Below are 19,093 nucleotides of genomic sequence, written 5' to 3'. Positions count from 1 at the left end.
GGGGTCAACCTGAATCTCTGGGTCCCTTACCCCATCACCGTCATTCTGAGGTCAGATAAGGACTTGGTGCCAGAATCTTTTAGTAGAACTCTTCCTGAAGTCGGGATTGGAGGTCAGGAATGAATTCCAGGTCAGAGCTGGTATCTGGAGTTCTAGCTCTTATCTTCACTGGGAGCAGCACAAGAGTACGAATCTTGTGCTTGCCCATGGAGTAAAACTCTGACATCTGATTGTACCTCCCTTCTCTACTCTAAGTCAGGAACCCATTGGAGCATCACTCTTGGCCCCTACTGTACCTCTTTGTACTTCTTCCCAAAGGAAGAAGATGGATTTCTTTCATGGAGACTTAGGAAGGTCACGGTCCACACACACACTGGATGCCTTCTTCTCTTTGCACCTCCCTGCCTGCAATACGCATGCACTCCGCTCACCTCCCACTTTCATGTGGCAAGCAGACCTGTTGAGGTCCAGGCCTGCCCTCACCGTGCAGATCTGAAGCGAACCTCCCCGACCCCACTTTGGGAGGAGGTGGGGAGCCAAGTCCTGGCAACCATCCAGGTAAGTGTCTTCTTTGCTTATTCTCCTTTGGGGCGGGGATGTCATCGCAAGGCCAGGAAGAGAAAGACGGGGATAGCAGGCAGAGGTGTGGGATGAAGGGATGCCATTCGAAAGCTCCAATGGGACCCTCGGTACAGTTTCATCGGCAAAATGCTGAGTTTCTGATCCTCCTTGGTCCAACTCCTGTATCTATGTCACAATTGGTTGAGAACTTGGAGGAGAAGCATAGGATTCGTTTTCCACCGTCACCCCACACACAACCAAGGATGTGCTGGCGATTAAATCGTGGGCAGTAGAGGGTAAGGAGTACTTGGAGATTGGACCTCTGGTGGGCCAGGACTCAGGGCTGTGGTGCTTCTCCAGCTTAGTCATGGCAGCTGGTGGTGGCTAGTGTCCACAGGCAGGCCGGGGAGAGAACTTAGCCGTGATGGGCTGATCTTAATGCCCATGGCTGCAGCTTCCACACGCTGCTGAGGCAGGGAAGGCGCCAGTGAACGGGACCATGTGCACTGCCTTTGTTCTCCCGCTCCCAGGGCGTGAGGTTCATGTGCATGGCAGGACACATGCGGGGGATTCTAGCCCTTCAACTGGGCTGTTTGCTGAGTGGCAATAACTCACTTTCACCCAGTTGGATTTCCCTTTCTCTGGATCTGAATTGCCCCCATGTCTAGGGCCAGGGAGTGGCCTGTGGGAGGGATCAAGTGCTTTCATTCACACGGGATGTCCAGAGTCACCTCTGCGCGTGTCTCAAGTCAGTGCCACATTTGTTAAGTACAGTGATACTGTGCTTGTCAAACTCACTTTGCTCCAAATTTGTGTTCGAACACGGAGAAAGAAGGTTGAGTACCAAACATATTTTTCCCATAAGCCATGATGGAAAATCAAATCATTGGATCTGGGGTCCCCAAATTATGCTTACAAATTAATTTGCCCAGGATTTGAATCACCGTGGAGGCGTTTAACCTTCGCGCGTGCCACTGTCTTGGGCACGCTATCGTCACCAAGCTGTTTCTGATTGATCCAACTTAGCGGCCACGTTTCAACCCATTCGATGGTCTGGATTCTTGGTTAACAATTTCACACATCTTGCTACATTACCTGCTTTAAGCACTTTCTCCCCCTCCAAAATATGTCAACTTAGTCTTGTTATACTCAGCCGCCAAATCAGACCAGTGGCGGCCTGATTCTAATTTCTCAATGATTCCTTTCTTTAACCCATAGTGATTCTCAAAGTTTTCCTGCCAGGATCAGTAACTGTGGCATTTTGCACACACACACGCAAGCACAATGATGAGCGTTTTCATGCACTATCACCAGCACTACGTTGTCTGAACGAGAGCAACGCAGGAGCCACGCTCAGCTGTACAGATTTTTTAAAGCCCGCTTCTCTGTTCGACCACGGAACAGAGTTACAACACCGAGCAGATTGTTTCTGAATGTTGCTGCTCCAGTAGTGGAAAGTTTGAGCTTGGAGCCTTTTGGCAACCGAAGTATCACAATATTTAAGCCCCGACCTAAGTGCAGGCTGTGTATTCAACCACCAGGAGTGATGGATTTAATCATAAGTACATACAGAAGCCTGGGAGGGTGTGTGATATGGGAGGCATGTAACAAGGAAAGGGAAACAATACAGTAATGATTGTACTTAGACTCTTTTCTTCCCTCAGTATCCGATCTATTCAGGAAATCATATAGAAACCATATTAGTGTCAAAAATATGTTTAGACCTTTCCATCAAAACAGAAGCAGGAGGAAAGCAGGAAAACAACAAAGGGGACCGGGTTGATTGTGCTCAAAGGGAGATGGTGGTGGTTTTAGAGGGTAGATCAACGGTTCACCAAGAGAAAGACCGGGGCTAGCTCATCTTAAAAACGGGCGTGTAAGAGGGGGCGATCGTCATGGCTAAATTAGAGGGGCTGACCGGGACCCAAAGGAGTCTGACCAAAGGAGGAAGACAAGCCCAAAGAGGGGGCGCACACATGCTTACCCCTCCCAGGAACCTCAGATCCAAGAACATGTTGACTAGTACCGACTGAAGCTTGCAGAGAGACGGTCACTTCAGGAGCATGTCCCTTCCCACTGGGCTGGGTGGGTCTACTAGCTGGCGACAAGAGGATGTCACCGGCCCTTCCCACCTTTTCCGCTGAGTAGGATGCAGCCTTAAGTGTCTCAGGGAAAACATAAGGACACATGAGCTGTATCAAAAGAACTAATTAATATGCATTTGGAAAGTAAAAGGATGATCATCTCAGCAGGTTCCAAGGTGAGCATTTGTTAAAACACAGCACGATCTTGTCATTTGATTTTTTTAAAAAATGATTCGTTTCTCAAAATGATACTGGGTGTCTACCCAAAACTTGTTGTGAACATCCAACTGCTGAGGGAAGATTACAGGCCTTCTGTTGGCCCTGTGGTCAGTTGGAAAGCCAGGGTCAGCAAACTCCAGGCCGGCGATCACAGGAACATCCAACAAGTGTCTAACTGAAAACCAACCTGTGCCTTGACAAAGTCCCGAAAACCTCTACATAACTCAGATAAAAGGGGAAACAACAAAAATGGAAAACCAAATGAAAGTCAAATTCACACTGCAAGAAATCTTATGCGAGGAAACAAACCGTTCTGGGGGGAGGATGGGTACAATCCATAGCCTGGATTTTTCTTTTCATTGACAAAGAGAAAGATGGGACGTCAACAAACTCAACTTTTGACTAGGGAGGAAAAGACGAACAAGTCCCTCGAAGTAGAAAAAGGGAATTACCAGAGACCATGATAGACATGCTTCTGAGGGAGAACTCATGGGTTTGGGGAGAGTGGGAAAGTTTTAGATCTAAGAGCGGGGGTGACTTCCAAAGGCCAGCCGACATTAGCAAATAAGCAGCATAATGGAGGCATTACTCTTTTAGAGGGAAGGCGAATAAGGGGAAAATACCTCAAAAGGCCCCTGGGGTAGGGAGGGAACAGTTGTAAACAACAACAATAGTGACAAACAGTGACTGTGGCTTCCTGTGATCCCCTATAGGGTCTCTGGGAGCGGCTGGTGGGTCCCACTGCTCACCCCGGGGTGAGCGCGCCAATGCATTGACACCCCATCACACCCTCCGATTCGATTGTTTTTAATAACAAAATGGCTAAAAACCCTGCCATCAAGAAAAGCAGAACATAGTCCAACAGAAGAAAAACAGGTAGAGTTGAGGACAGTCTTTTTTTTTTTTTTTTTTTACAAAATGGATGTAGTGACGGAGTGGTCATGCTTTGGGCTAACTGCAAGGTTAACAGTTCAAAATCGCCAGGGTCTCTATGGGAGAAAGAGATTTTTTAAATTGTAAGATCATTCTGAAGCTTTATAGAGAGAGAGCTGAAAAGATTATATGGAATAATTTTATATTTGATCAGAGTCCAGGAAGTTGTTGAAAATCTGAAATGGAAGAGAGCATCAAAGAGCTGTCCCCCTCCCCAAAAGGCCCTCATTCCAGGCAGTCAGACAGGCAAACTCACCCCAACCTTTAAGAAATGAAGCCAAGGGGGAAACAGGTAGAAAAGCCGACACCTGGGAGAAAGGATCCAATGCACAGGGACTGTCCAGTTCATTTTGCATAAGTAAGACACCTCTGACACCAACAGGGCAAGTTAAAGGCAATAGACAAACTCACCAATGGGCAAACGCCACAGCAAAAATCCTGAGCAAAAGACAACAGAGTCTCAATCAGCAGTGAACGACAGAACAGTACAGTCCACAATGATCCCGCACAGTTCATCTCAGGGATGCGAGATTAGTTCTCCCACGGAGCTCGATCCATGGAAGTAACTACATTAAGACACTTAGGGAGAGATGCAATGGCTTCCTTAGGTGCCAGCCATCAGCAGTCAGAACATGTAATAGAGCACATTATTCTGTAGATGAATAACAGTAGCTACAAATAACATAAAGAAACATTGTGGGGGAAAACAATAGAATTTTCACTCCATGTCTCCAGCGAGCTAAGTGGAGATTGCGTACATTTCCAGACTAACCAATAGGGTCTCTATAATTCCACTCAATGGCCGTGAGTGAGTATGTGAGTGTGTGTGTTGTGACAGTGAAGCTCAGTATTGTAAAGATGCCCATTCTTTTCTCCAAGTAATACGTATATAGATTTAATATTCTTCCAGTCAACCCCTGCCCCCACAAATTATTATTTGTGTGTGTGTGCGTGTGTGAAAGGTTCTGAGCAAATACTGCAGAAGGGCGGAAGGGAAGAGGCAGAGAGAGAATTGCTTTATTCAACATATTACAAAGCTACCGCAGATACAGTGGAGACACAGACAAATAGAAAAATAGATCCATCTAAAGAGCTCAAAAATAGACCTGGAAAAAAAGGCGGGTGAGTCAATAAGCGCTATTGAGATCGTTGTCCGTGAGAGGGGGAGAGCAACACACAGCAAAACACCACGGCCTCTCAAACCCGACAGAAAAACACGTTCCAGATGGTCAAGTCCTTAACGTTTGTACGATAGAAAGGGGACAAGTAGGAGATACTGGAAAATCTCTCTGTCACCACTGGATAAGAAAAGTCTTCTTGTTTAGGAGACAGGCTTAAAAAAAATAAACATTCTGAGAAGGAAAGAACAGATAAATAAATGTCCACCTGCATGGAGATTTTGCGTCAAAAACCGTGCAATTGGATATCAAGCTACACTCCGAGGGAACATAGTTAAGATTAAGGTCCAGCATCTATAAAGAACCCCGAATTCAAGAGATAAGGGACAAACCCAGATCCAAGGACATGCACAGCTGTTTCAAGAAAGGAACAGGGTTGTACATGAAGGTCAGGGATATTAACCCTTCCATCGAATGCTTTCGCTCTGTTTAAAAGAGAATATCTGCAGGTATTGATTGCTGAGTTGTGGAAAAAATTGTAAGCTATTTAAGATATTTTTAAAAAGGAAAACAAAATATGATTGGTTAAAAAAACAAACAAAACAAAAACAGATGGCAGGGTGGCAAATGATATATGAAGGAAATATTAAAAACGAGAGAGAACAGGTGTGACCATATTAACACCCGAGTCGAAATATAATTCACGACACATAATATGAGCAGGCAAAGATTATTATTGATAGGGACAGAAAGAACACAAAGCATGCAATACGATCAAAACCCTTTACCCATGTGCTAGAGGTATCGTGAGCCCCCCCCCTTTTTTAGCTCAGAAACTCCAGAGTCTTCTAGAACATAGGGCCTCCGCTCCCATCTCACCCCCTCACTTGGAATTGAGGGACTGAGCCCCATTGTCTTAAGCTTCATGACAGGGCTGCAAGTATGGGGTGAGGGGTGTCAACACGGGTTAACCCAGAGAGGAGTCTCCCTAATCTTCCTCCGGAAAGCTCTCTTTTCTCAAGGCACTGGTTTGATTTCACCCCCCCCCATTTTCCATGGTCCCTCTCGTTTCCCCTAATTACTGAAGGTGCATTAGACCTAGAACAGCAATCACCCAAACCCAGTGCCCTTTTCAAACGATTCTGAAGAGGAAGCAAGGAAAGTCGCTTTACATATTATATACATTCACAGTTAAATTTGCAAACCGAAGCAAACCGAAAGATAAAATTTACAAAGTATTGCAGCCTGCACTATCTAAGGAGCCCTGGTGACATAGTGGACTGCTCACCAAAAGGTCAGCAGTTTGAAACCACCCGCTGCTCCTTGGAAGAAAGGTGGTGGCAGCCACCTTCAAGATGGTCAGCCTCCGAAACTCCCGGGAGTTCTCTGCACACGCCAGGGTCTCCTCGCCCAACGAGGCGTCGGCAGTCGGCTGGGTGTTACGCATTCTGTATGACGCAGGAGATGGTACGCCATTCACGACGGAGGAGATTTTAAACGTGTCCACAAATTGTAACTCGCTTTCAGCCCAAATCAGTCTCTTTGGGATAAATAGCCAGTCAATTCCATGTTCAAATTCACAATCCCAGCTGACTTCTCCCAACGGTCCATCTTCCTTCCCACCATGGTTCTGGCGCGTCGGGAGCTGACATACAGCCTCATGAAGGCAGACTGAGGGGCAGCCTCACGACTGCGTGCTCTTGTCTGGGGTCTCCCTCATTTGTCAACCCTGTGGCTCGTTGTGGGGTGGGGTGGCTGTCTCCAGGATACGATGCTAATACTCACCAGGTTGCAAGAGAGCCTGTCTTTGCAAGGGCTAACCCAGGGTCTTCAAAAAGTTCATGGCAAAGTGGAATTGCAAGATGATGAAAATTTCCCATGATCTTTTCAAAACCCCCCCTCAGACATATTTGGGGGTGGAAAGTGGACTGAGCTTGCCACCACTTCCTACTGAGCTGTTGATGACATAGTTCCCTATCTTCAAATAGCCTCATGGTCGACCTCGAAGCATTTGGCTCCCATCTAGCATGGGGAACTACTGGCCAGTTTTAAAGACGTGAATACATTCCAAATGGGTGGAACAGAGATAAAGAAGGCCTGGTGGCACCGTGGTTAAAGTGCTTTCCCACTGGCAAAAAGGCCAGTGGGTGTGACCTCCAGCTGCTCCATGGGTGGAAGGCATGACAGTCAGCGTCCGTGAAACTGACAGCTTTCTGAGCCCCACGGGACACGGTTACCCTGTCCTCTAGGGGCAGGATGAGTTGGCTCCTAATGAACAAAACAGCCGTGGGTTTGGCTTGGGGCCCAGTGATTCCATGCTTTGGTTTTCTCTGAATGGTTTCATGATCCTACCACCAGAGCATTTTCATATTATGGCATCTAAAATTACCCTTCCGATTGGAGGCACACAATTTGGTGAAGCTGACGAGTCCAGCAGCTCCTGGTTATCACAGACGTTGGCATCCGCGCTCTCTTTGAAATGACACCTGCCCATCATTGCCTCAGACAGCAGGCAGCACTATTTCCACAGCCCACGGTCTCCTGGAAAAATACAGAGCAGGAGTGGGACAGGGGGTGGGACAAGGGAAGGGGAGAGAAACCCATCTTTTGTTCTTACAGAATTTCCAAGTCTTAAGTTCTCAGTGGTCTTTCCTTCCACTGGAGTCCCGGCAGGGTGGGGCATAAAGGGTTAAGCCCCTGACTCCTAACCAGGCAATGGTGGTTCCCATCCACCCAATGGCACTTGGGAAGAAAGGCTTGGTGAGCGACTTCCGCACGATCACAAAGCACCAAGACTGAAACCCTGTGGAACACCATGCTGACCTCACACACTTGGGCCGCCGTGGGTCGAATCAAGTCAACAGCTGGGTTTGGGTTTGGGTGTGGTTTGTTCTCCTTTTGCCGACACCCAGGCCCTGCTGGCTGAACCTTTAGCTGCTCTTTTTAGAGTGGCCTTTGGGTACCAAGGCTGCATGCTTCGCGCAGTGCTCCCATGCCCCGCCGGGATCTGACGCTTCTCAGCCAGCCTTTCAAGCTGCTCTTGTCAGTGGGGTCTCATCTGGGCAAGTCTTTGCCAAAGAAAACTGTTCCCGGGAGATGGCCTTCCCTGATGAAGATCAGCTACTTTAGGGGGTCCAAGAAGACTTCCAACAAAACCCAAACTGACTGCCGTCCAGTTGGTTCTGACTCAATTCTGAACTCATAGGGCCCCTTTCCCGATAGGGTTTCCAAGACTGAAAATCAGCGGTTCTCAACCTGTGGGTTGCGACACCTTTGGGGGTCGAATGACCCCTTCACAGTAGCAAAATTACAATGATGCAGTAGCAACGAAAATAATGTTATGGTTGGAGGGTCACCACACACGAGGAACTGCATGAAAGGGTCGCGGCGTTAGGAAGGTTGAGCACCACTGCTGTCACTCTTTAGGGGGGCAGGCAGCCTCATCTTCCCCCCCACAGAGCATCAGGTGTGTCTGAACTGCTGAGCTTGCAGTTAGCGGCCCAACATGTGTCCCATGGTGCCACCAGCACTCCTTAAAGATAACTTCTGGGGGTTGTTTTGGAGTGAGTTTTCAAGTTTTCATTTGTTTCCATTGTTGATTTACGTATGGTTCCTTGTGAAAAAGAGATCACGTACTTCTTGGTCTTTGACTCATCCTTAAGGTTTGTGGGAAACGATTTCTCTTTAAAGTACGCTTCTTTAAGGATGCAGCAGAAAACCAAGCCTCCTTGTTCAGGTCAATCAATGCCCGTGTTAGGTGAACAGGAATGGCGTTTCTGACAAGTCCAGGGAATTCTGCCAATGAGGTTTGGGGGGTTTACAAAGCTCCAGAGTCTGAACTGCAAAGGCACAGTGACAAATGTCACAAAAATGTGGAGCACCCATTCCCCAACCTGGGTCCATATGCAGAGGGACATTTGGACAACTGAGCCTCAAACCAACCAGGGCCCCTCTGGGTGAGTGGTAGGTAAGGCCGCTAGTGGGGGATTGAACAAGCCACTGGCCAATCTCGGCTTGCTGCACAGGACTCTGGTCACCTTTGCCTCGTGCTCTGAGCAGGCAGCAGTGAAAGAAAATCCCTGGGTGGTGCAGACGGTTAAGCACCCAATGACTAACTGAAATCATGGCCATTCAGACGCACCTTGGAAGATCTCAGGCTCATTCATTCACTGCCATTGAGTCCATTCTGATTCCTAGCAACCCTACAGAACAGGGTAGCACTGTCCCTGGGGGCATCTGAGACTGTCACTGTCTAGGGAAACAGGAAGCCTCACCATTCTCTCCTGGAGCAGCTGGTGGTTTTGAACTGCTAACCTTGCAGTTAGCCCAACTCATAACCCACTATGCCACCCAGGACTAGTCCCCTGGAGAACAGCCTTTCCCAAAGGGCCCCGCCTTAAACAGCCGCCCTGAGCAGGATCAGCAACAACAATCACGATGACAGCAGCTACTCAGTGAAGTGAGGTCTCCCAGCACTCCTGGGAGAGACCGTGGTGCCGACTTGAGCACTTCCTGCTCCTTGGTGTCTCCACACACAGGAGCCCCAGGTAGAGCTGATGGGTGACCAGTTAGATGTCCTGGAGATGCAGATTTCTGAACAGGTTGACAAGACAGTGGGTCTCCTTCTGGGAAAAGAGCGCCTTTGGGGAAATTCACATGGTGCCAGACAGGGCAGTGCCTGCCCAGAAGTTCAAAAGGGTCCTGAGAGCTTGGGGAGTGGCCAGTGCCTTTAAATGGGCTCTGGGCAAGCACAGCATCAGCACAGCGCTGCCGGAAGATCCAAGGGAGGAGGAACCAATGAAGAACGAGCCTTGTCGTACCAAGTCATAGGACTCCGAGGACTGAAAGCAGGGCTTCGGATGGGTTTGTTCCAGCCCACATTTCCACTCCATATCACCCGTGAGATCTTGTGGAAATGTAGATTCTGACTCTGTGCGTCTGCAGTGCACGTCTCAGTACAAGGTTGAACTTGGAAGCCCTGGACTAAAGAAACCCCGGTTAAATCCGTGGACCATGTGCTGCGGCGAGCACTGTGGGGTACAGTGATTCTGACGCTGAGTACAGTGGAGAGCAAGCGCTGGCCATGCCAAGGGCAGCAAATCCTCACCCTGGACGTTCTCTGAGCCAAGTTAAAGGCCTTGTACAGCAGGGGCATCTTCCTAAGAGGTCGTAGAGGAGGAGGAGCAGGAAGAGTGGCAAGGAAATGGCCCCTGCTGGGTCATCTGGAAGGAGCCCTGGTCCCACAGTGGTTACCGTACTCAACTAGAGCCCAATGTTCAGTCGCTCACGGGTGATAGATGTGGCCGTCTGTTTCTATCGAGACATCTGCCCCTGAATCCCACAGGGGCGGTTCTGCTTTGTCCTGTAGGGCCTCTGAGTCAGAACCGACCCAGCAACGGTGGCTTGGTGTTTGGATGGAGTCACATGTGACCATCTGGCACAGTTGCTGAATTTTCCTTGAAATCTACAAGGCCTTAGGCATTGTTGCGTCACTTGGGGGCGGGGGGCTCCCAGCAAGAACCTTATAATATACTTAAGGTAGGTAAACAACCCCAAACCAAGCCACACTCCCTGTCATCGAGGATAGTGTTGAACTGCGCCAGAGGGTTTCTAAAGCAGAAAGTCTTTATGGGAGCAGACAGTCTCATCCTTCTCTTTAGGAGTGGCTGGTAGGCTAGAACTGCCCATCTTTAGGCTAGCAGGCCAATGCATAACCCATTGCACCAGCAGGGCTTCTCTGGAGAAACAGAGGTGAGGTTAATCTAGTCATCATTTTCAAAGGCATGGATAGTGGTCAACCAAGGGATCATCCAGTATTCTGTCTAGGAACTTAGGGTCCCCTGCCACTTGTAGACTTGAAGGAGCAGGGGATGGGGCTACAAGAGCTCCCCAAGAGAGAGACAGCTGGTTGGAGGAGGTCACTGGCAGGTGCAAGGTCCTTCAGTTGAGGGATGAAGGAAGCCTGCCAGGAGGAAGGCGGGAAAGATAAGTACTTAGCCTCCCTCTCAAGCTCTCCTGTTACTTGCTCACCACTGGCCCAAACTAAGCGGAAGCCAGAGAAGAGGAGCCTCTGTAGACTAGATCAGACATCTGGTGTTGACGAAGAACAGAACAAGACAGGAGTGCCTCAAGAAGGGCATCTCAAGAGATCCAGCAAAGCATCACTGATATTGGAGTCTCGAGAGAGGACTGGCCTTGGGGCTGTAAGGTCATTGGTTCGAAACCACCAGTCACTCCTCAGGAGAAAGATGAGATTTTCTGCTCCCTTAAAGATGTGCAGCCTTGGAAACCTACAGGGGCAGCTCACCTCTGTTCTACAGGGTGTCTGTGAGTTGGAGTGTACTCGGTGCCAGTGAGCATGGCGTTGGCTTTGACTACAGAACAAAACACGTTCCACGCACTCAAACTGGGAGATGTAGACCACACATACAGGAAACCTAGGGTGTATTTCCTGAGAAGAGCACCGACTGTCAAGTGGTTATAATGGCCGACAGTCTCACCCTTGAAAAGCATTGGGTTTTCCCCATTTCATGATTTTAATCCTCCTTCTGTCCGTATTACGAAGCAAAGGTAACACTTTCTTTGCCGAGCACTGGGAAATACAGATAAACCAAATGGAAAAAACAAAAACTCCTGTAATCGCCTATTCTCGAGAGAGCCACCAGGTTCTTTTGAGGTGTCTCAATCCGACTTTAGATGTGTGTTTGTATTTCATAGACATTTTATTTTCCTATAAATTTAGACGGACAGAAAAGTTGCAAGAAAAGCACACACACTTGTCATCCAGCCTTCACAACCATCCTTCCATTGTTAACCATTTATCGCATCTGACACATACACACCCACTCATGCGCACATATTGACTTTTTTCATGTGTTTCCTGAGTCATCAGAGAGTGATCAACCTCAGAACCTAGAAGGCAGGCTCTCTCACAATAATGGGCAATCTTCAAAATAAGAAAGGGGAGACTTAGTGATGGCAGACCGTAATCAAGAAGTTCCCGCCAGCTCAGAATAAACTAGAGGATGCCGATTCTCCAACCTTAGTAAATGGCCCGGGTCTGAGGATAACCCACAGGCTGACGAAGCAAGGTTCTGCCCAACTGGGACTCAGTCACCCTCGTATTGTTGGGCAAGATGCTTTCATTTGGGCTATCCTGAAAGATGCCAGATGTCCCTAGAAGGCTCGGGCAGAGACCTCAGAGGAGCACCGCAAAGGGGCTGCCTGGGTGGGCTAAGGCAGTCCCTGGGCAGCCGGGCAAGGGTGGCTCCGCTGCAGAGATCGTGTGCTATCCGTCCCGTCAAATTTAGAGGGTCATGTATCATTTTGAGGATTCCTCGGGTGATACAAACAGTTGATGTCCTCCACTGCAGACCGAAAGGTAGATGATTCAAATATAACCAGGAGCACTGTGGAAGAAAGGCCTGGCAATCCACTCCCCTCCAAAAATCAACCCTGAGAACCTAATGGAGCACAGTTCTACTCCGAGTCACAATCCACTCAACGCCTATTGGAAAAGCCCACTACAGGTGTCCCGTCGGAAATGCTCGGCCCAGTCGACAGAGGGAACGTTCTGAAATCGGTCATTGCAGCCCGAGCATAGCAGCCTCCCCCACGGAGGGAACGAAGTATGGGATCAGGTCTCCTGGCACCTGTCAGTCACTGATGGCAGCCACAGTGTGTGTTGGGCCCAGTGAAAGACTTTGTTCAGGTGCAGCACACACTCTGGAGTTTCCGCCTAAAACAGAGCCAGGTTTACCAGCGTGGGGCCAGTTTGTTCCCAAGGTGAATGCTGAGGTCATCTGATTGGCCGGGCTTTAAAATCCACAGGTCAGGGCCTTCAGGACAGGTGAATCTACTACAAGAATGGCACTGAGATGGGTCTCCCGAGGCAGAACCTGAGACCACGCGATCCCACCCCACACGGCATGTCCCACCTGAGCCCAGACTTGGCCTTGTTTTGTTTTTCATGAAAGAAATTGCATTGCATTCCTTATAAAGTGAGACCTCCACGTTTCAGCTCATTTAAGAGCCTGCCTCACACAAAGAGAAAGACTCGCTTTAGGACAGAAATGCTGTCACAGGCTGGGTGTCCACAGGACTCCTGTGCTTCAAGGGAGCCTAGCAGTGGGGATTCTTCACCACACGGCTCGAGGCCCTCCCTGTGCCTTGGGAGCAGGAGAGAAGAATGGACGGGGCAGTGTGGCGCGAGACAAGAAAGACATTGCTGACCACCTCCTCATCCAGTTTATGGGAGAAAGAGCTTCTGGATTCCCAAAACCTCTGTTGGTCCGAGCATTGGCTGCCCAGGTGAGTGAGACTGAAAGCTACCAGTAGGCTGAGGTTCCCCCAGTGGGCAAAGACACACACATAAAAGAACTGGGAACCAAGAGGGCCCCAGCTGGAGTTTGCCAGGCAGAGAGCTGCCGAAGATTGAGTGCTATTGGTGGGCACTGTTGAAACAACCCCTGTGCCCACACTGTGCCCAGAGACAATGATCCAAAGAGAACCTTCACCTCTCAACCCCAGAAGAAGACTCCTGCCTTCGGTATCCCTCCTCCCAAGCATCGAAGGAACACGGCAGTGGGGAAGGTGACCGTCCGATGGCCCACTCCATGCCGCCGGGAATGAGGGTAAATCAGGAGCCTGGGAGGGGGCGTTAAACGTGTATACCAGATTTAAGTTGTGAAGTGAACAGCGAGGAGTCTTAAGAACTGAAAATGACGGTGCTAATAGGTGAAAGCTCCGGAAGGTTCTGTAATCGATAGCTAAGGCCGTTTCGAGAGAGAAGGAGGGAATAGCAGTCACTCGGGGAGGGAAAAATCATTTTCTACCCAAGGAGTTGAGATGCTTACCTAAGACATTAGACACCTAGACATTTTATGTACGCTTCCCCCTAAGGTTCCCGCTTAAGACCAAGCAGTCACTACTGTCCCCTCCTGCTCCCAGTGGTGCGAGCCCTTGTGGCACACGGGGGTGACGTGCTGTTAAGCGAAAGGTCCTTGCTGGGAAGAAACCGGCCTCTCTCTGAGGGAGAAAGATGTAACGCTCGGCCCCCACAAATATTCCAAGCCCAATGCTAAGTTGGTTCTAACTCGTAGTCACTCAAGAGGACAGAGCACTGTCCCACGGGGTTTCCAAGGCCAGCCTTATGGAAGCAGACGACCCCATCTTTCTCCAGGGGACCAGCGGGTGATTCAAACTGCTGATCTTCCAAGGATTTGCCCATTCTTACTCCCCTTCTCTCTCATCACGGTTAACCTCCAAACCCAAACCCCTTGCCGCTGAGCCAATGACGACTCATCACTAACCCTGCGCAGGGTTTCCCAGACTGCACATCTTTATGGGAGCAGACAGTCTCAAGTCTGTCCTGCAGAGCGGCTGGTAGGGAGGAGCCACCAACCCGGCAGTTATCAGTCCAGATCTTAAGGGACCGCACCTCTGGGGGTTCTCACGGCTTGGAAAGTCTACAGATATCGTTCCACTCTGTCCTCTAGGGTGGCTATGGGTCAGAATCGACTCAGTGACAGTGGGTTTCATGGGGGGGGGGGTTGTTGTTTATGACAAGGACGTAGTTTTAGCTCCTAGTGCAAGTGGAACCATGGTAGATGTAGAAGCCCTTCTTCCTGGGGCGTGAAGCTACTTACCCATGCAAAGCCCAGAGAGATGGAGGGAGGAAATAAAAAGAAGTGAATATTGGAACACCTGGAATCACCTGGCAATACCGTTCCAACCGTCACCCTGCTGTTGCAGTGTGTGGCTGTGGAGGCAGTCCCAACTCATGTGGCTTGAATGAGCCACCGAACAAAGCACTGGCGCTCAATGAACTAGAGGCCAAGGCGTGATGGTAAGCATCTGGTTCTGATATGGAGAATGTGGTTGATTTTGTGAGAAAACAATAATACAAGGCTAAGTCGGATTTAAAGGCGCTCTGTTGGTGCTGTCCCGTACGCCTTGGGCTGCCCCCCACAGGCTGGTAGATCAAGCCCACCAGCCACTGCTAGGGAGAAACATGAGGCTCCCTGCTTCTAGAAAGATGCCGAAAACTCAAGTAGGATCGTAATGAGCGGAGTCAACTGGATGACAATGGATGGGGAAATTGTCTTCGCTTTCATAAACTTTAGGGAGAAGCCATATTATTTCAGGGGGAAAAAAGGCATGGGGGGTGGGGCAAGCAAGTCTCCCCCCCCAACCCCACCCCATAATGCTCTGGACTCATTCTGTTGTCCTGCTCGCTGACTCTCATTAAGTGAATATTGTTTCCTTCAAGTCCTATTTGCAGACGGGAGCTGGAGGTGTCCTCAGGGCAGGTGCCAGGCACGCCCCTCCACCTGCAGGCCTGTGCCAACTTGGAACTCACCATGGGCTTACGGAAACTCTCAGCCCTTTTCTGACTTCTTCTCTCCAACCGAGCAACGTTTTCCACGACCACCTTGGGCAGCCCTCTCAGGAGGGCGCCCCGGTTATTCTTATGAAGGACTTTCTAGCAGTCTCCATCAGAGGACGACTTCTATTAATTTAGACCCAGGCTCTTTCTTGGGGTGACCTTCTAAGAGCTCCCTCATATGACTCCTTCCCTCTGCCTTCAGAATGTCTGTGGGACGTGGTGGACGGCATGTCTGCAGTGGTAGTCCTCAACTGTCAAGGCACTTAGGTGCGAACATAACATTGGAAGGACATTCCTTTTTCTTTTGGTAAAAGGCTAGTTTTGACATTTCAGATCACCTGCCTTTCCGCTAAGTAGTTGAGACGACCCTGTTTTGTCTTCTGCTGTTTCTAAAGCTAACCTTCTCCACTCATAGTTCTTTGTTCATTTGAAACACCTAGTAGATCGGTCCTATCAGCTGCCCCCTCCTCCCCGCCCGCCAAGTTTTGGGTTAGCTGATTCTGTAAGTAAAAGCATTCCAGTTGCGATCTCACCATAGTGAATTGTCAGCCTGTAGGTTGGCACAATTTTATTCTCCTTGTAAGAAGAGGCGTTAATTCTCTTCACTCAGATGTTGCTAAGTTGCTATGGCATTCACAGATGTGACTGGGCCGTAATGGATGGGCATGCCAGGGCAGTGAGAGCGCAGAGGCGGCGAATAATCCATGCAAAGTCTTTGTGATGGTTTCCCACCCAGATTTCTCCTAGGGGCTAGAATTTCTTGTTTAAGAACAAGCTAAAAAGGCAGATTGTTTGGGGTGGCTATCTCGTACCACCACCAACGCTTAGTGTGCCAAGCACGGGTGTCCCAGGCACTGGGGACAGAGCAGGGAAGCAGACATGCAGACGGAGAGAGGTAGTACGTGAGCACATAGATAAGTTTGAGGACAGCTGGGTGCCACCGAGTTGAAGCAGACTCATAGCGACCCCGTGTGACAGAGTAGAACTATGCTATAGGATTCCCTTGACAGGAATTTTTAAAAAAACACACTTTTTCTTGGGAATTGAATGGTTTCCGGAGCAGATCAGTTGTTTTCCATTCTACGATGACTGCCCATTGTTTTTCTCATCTCCCCCCTTTTATTTTATTTTATTATTTTTAAAACATTTTATTAGGGCCTCATACAACTCTTATCACAATCCATACATATACATACATCAATTGTATAAAGCACATCATTACATTCTTTGTCCTAATCATTTTCAAAGCATTTGCTCTCCACTTAAGCCCTTTGCATCAGGTCCTCTTTTTTTCCCCCTCCCTCCCCGTTCCCCCTTCCTCATGAGCCCTTGATAATTTATAGATTATTATTTTGTCATATCTTGCCCTATCTGGCATCTCCCTTCACCCCCTTCTCTGTTGTCCGTCCCCCAGGGAGAAGGTCACATGTAGATCCTTATAATCAGTTCCCCCTTTCCAAACCACTCACCCTCTACTCTCCCAGTATCCCTCCTCACCCCCTAGTTCTGAAGGTATCATCCACCCTGGATTCCCTGTGCCTCCAGCTCCTATCTGCACCAGTGTACAACCTCTGCCCTATCCAGACTTGCAAGGTAGAATTCGGATCATGGTAGTTGGAGGGGGAGGAAGCATCTAGGATCTGGGGAAAGCTGTATTCTTCATCGGTGCTACATCGCACCCTGACTGACTCATCTCCTCCCCTAGGCCCCTCTGTGAGGGGGTCTCCACTCTGCACTTCCCCCCTCATTCACAATGGTAAGCTGTTTTTTTTTATGATGATGCCTTATATCTGATCCCTTTGGCACCTCGTGATCGCACAGGCTGGTGTGCTTCTTCCATGTGAGCTTTGTTGCTTCTGCCTCTCCCCTTTTTAAAATACTTTTTTGTTGTTGCAATTCCCATGATGCAACATCAATTAGCCCACTTCCTCCCTGGGTTCCTATTTCCATTCCTCATGCTTTCCTAGACCTTCTCAACTTGACCTTGGTGGAAGGCTGCCCTTATGGTTTCAAATGGTGGATTCTAAGACAGTGGTTCTCAACCTCCCTAATGCCGCAACCCTTTAGTACAGTTCCTCATGTGGTGGTGACCCCCCCAACCATAACATTATTTCCATTGCTACTTCATCACTGTCATTTTGCTACTGTTGTGAATTGGGTGACCCCTGAGAAGGTTGTTCGACCTCCAAAGGGCTGACCCACAGGCTGAGCACCACTGTTCTAAGGGGATCACGTTCAGAGCAGTTGGTAGCAGTAGCTGGGCACCCTCTCATTCTTCTGGTCTCAGAGTCACAGACTGGGGTTCCCATGGTCTGTTGGCTCATTAGACTCATTGTGTCCATGTGTCTTTCAAGATCCATCACCAGTCGTTGCAGCCACATGACTCCTCGGGAGCTTGTAAGACTCCAAGTGGCTCCACCACAGAGTACATAGAATGTTGTTTTTGTGGTCTGTGTTATCTCAATGGGCCTTGGAATCCCCAGTTCTGACTGGCTAGAGTCTTCCAGAAGCAGATCTTTCTCCTGCGGGATCACTGGGTGGATTTGATTGTGCTGTTGTTGTTGTTTAGTAGAAAACCCACTACCAAGGGACGCCGGCGTTGTATTTTCCATCTCAGAATGGCAGATGGAATGACACCATGACTGTCCTCCTGGAGGGAAACCCATGGGAAAGAAACTTCCCGCACAGCCAGGCCTCTTTTCCCCATTCTCCCTCTCCACCACCTTCACTCTGTCCCCATTCTCCCTCTCCACCACCTTACCTCTATTAACACTGATTCTTTGGAAGCTTTAGCCATCATTACAACTCACAGGTGGCTTGGTCTGGAGAGGAAGGATACAAAAGCTGCACACTTTGGTGTAATTGTGCCTTATCCTGCATTTCAGATGCTGACAAGGAGCCCATAGAGAGCCAGGTTTGACTTGGAGGGCGTGGGAGGGCAGAGGAAATAAAGAGGATAGAAAAGGAGGAGAAGCGTCGTGATTTGTGCCACACCCAGATGCTAATATGGCAGTGCAGGCTGCCCAGGGTGCACCTTGGGTGAGAGGGCTCCATTGTGACACTCCCTTGTGACTCAGTCATGCTCCCATGTCTCCCACAATGGGGGCAGAACTCTGGGCCATTCACAGATGCCTTCTTTCTTGGAGAAAGGTATCTGAACTGATCGCTTTACTCTACAACTCATTCTGCCATATCATTGGGGCCTTGGCCTTCAAAGCTGAGAGACCTCATCACCTTTGTTCTTGGGTTCTGCCAGGTAAACTGGGGAAAGGCACTCAGGAAGTCAAGAGAAATAGCCAGGATTTGTGGGTGTGGGGAGGTGCCTGGATGGGAAAGCACAGACACGACTGCTTCATGTCTCATCCCACCACGTGTGAGACTTCTAGGTGGCGGCTGGGTGGGCATCTCCAGGCCCAAGGCATTTTCTGGGGTCCCTTTCCCCCTTCACTGTCCATCCTGGTCACAGATCACACAATGGCTGGTGGAGTGGAGGCACCAACTTTTCAATGAGCAGCGGAGCCCCTCGCCCCGGCTCCCCAGGGCTCCTCTCCCTGCACACAAGTGGCGGCACACCTGGACGTGGGAACCACCTCTCTTACTAAGAACATGTAAGAATCAGATCACAGTATCAGATTTTTGTGAGAAGCTGTGTTGAAGATGGAGGATGGGGACGGAACCAAACCAGGCTTCCCAATACGTGACTCAGCACCGAAAAGGCAGAACTCAAACCAACCAGTTGTTAAGTTGATCCGTCAAATGGGGAGCTCTGTGTTGCAAAGAGGAGCTGCTCC

At 49.3% G+C, this 19,093-nt stretch overlaps 1 protein-coding gene across 1 annotated transcript in view; it reads left to right on the top strand.

The window, feature by feature from the left end:
• Positions 1-6,270: 6,270 nt before the first annotated feature.
• The window catches only part of TSGA13 (testis specific 13), a 35,088-nt gene continuing 22,265 nt past the window's right edge, over positions 6,271-19,093 (top strand). The window contains exon 1 of the mRNA XM_075557394.1: positions 6,271-6,382. Within this exon, the coding sequence (XP_075413509.1) occupies positions 6,271-6,382 (112 nt within the window). The remainder of the gene's footprint in view (positions 6,383-19,093) is intronic.

Source organism: Tenrec ecaudatus, chromosome 9 (genome assembly GCF_050624435.1).
Source record: "Tenrec ecaudatus isolate mTenEca1 chromosome 9, mTenEca1.hap1, whole genome shotgun sequence".
Lineage (NCBI taxonomy): Eukaryota > Metazoa > Chordata > Mammalia > Afrosoricida > Tenrecidae > Tenrec > Tenrec ecaudatus.
Note: the sequence above shows the minus strand (reverse complement) of the source record. Positions and strands in the feature narration are given on the sequence as shown.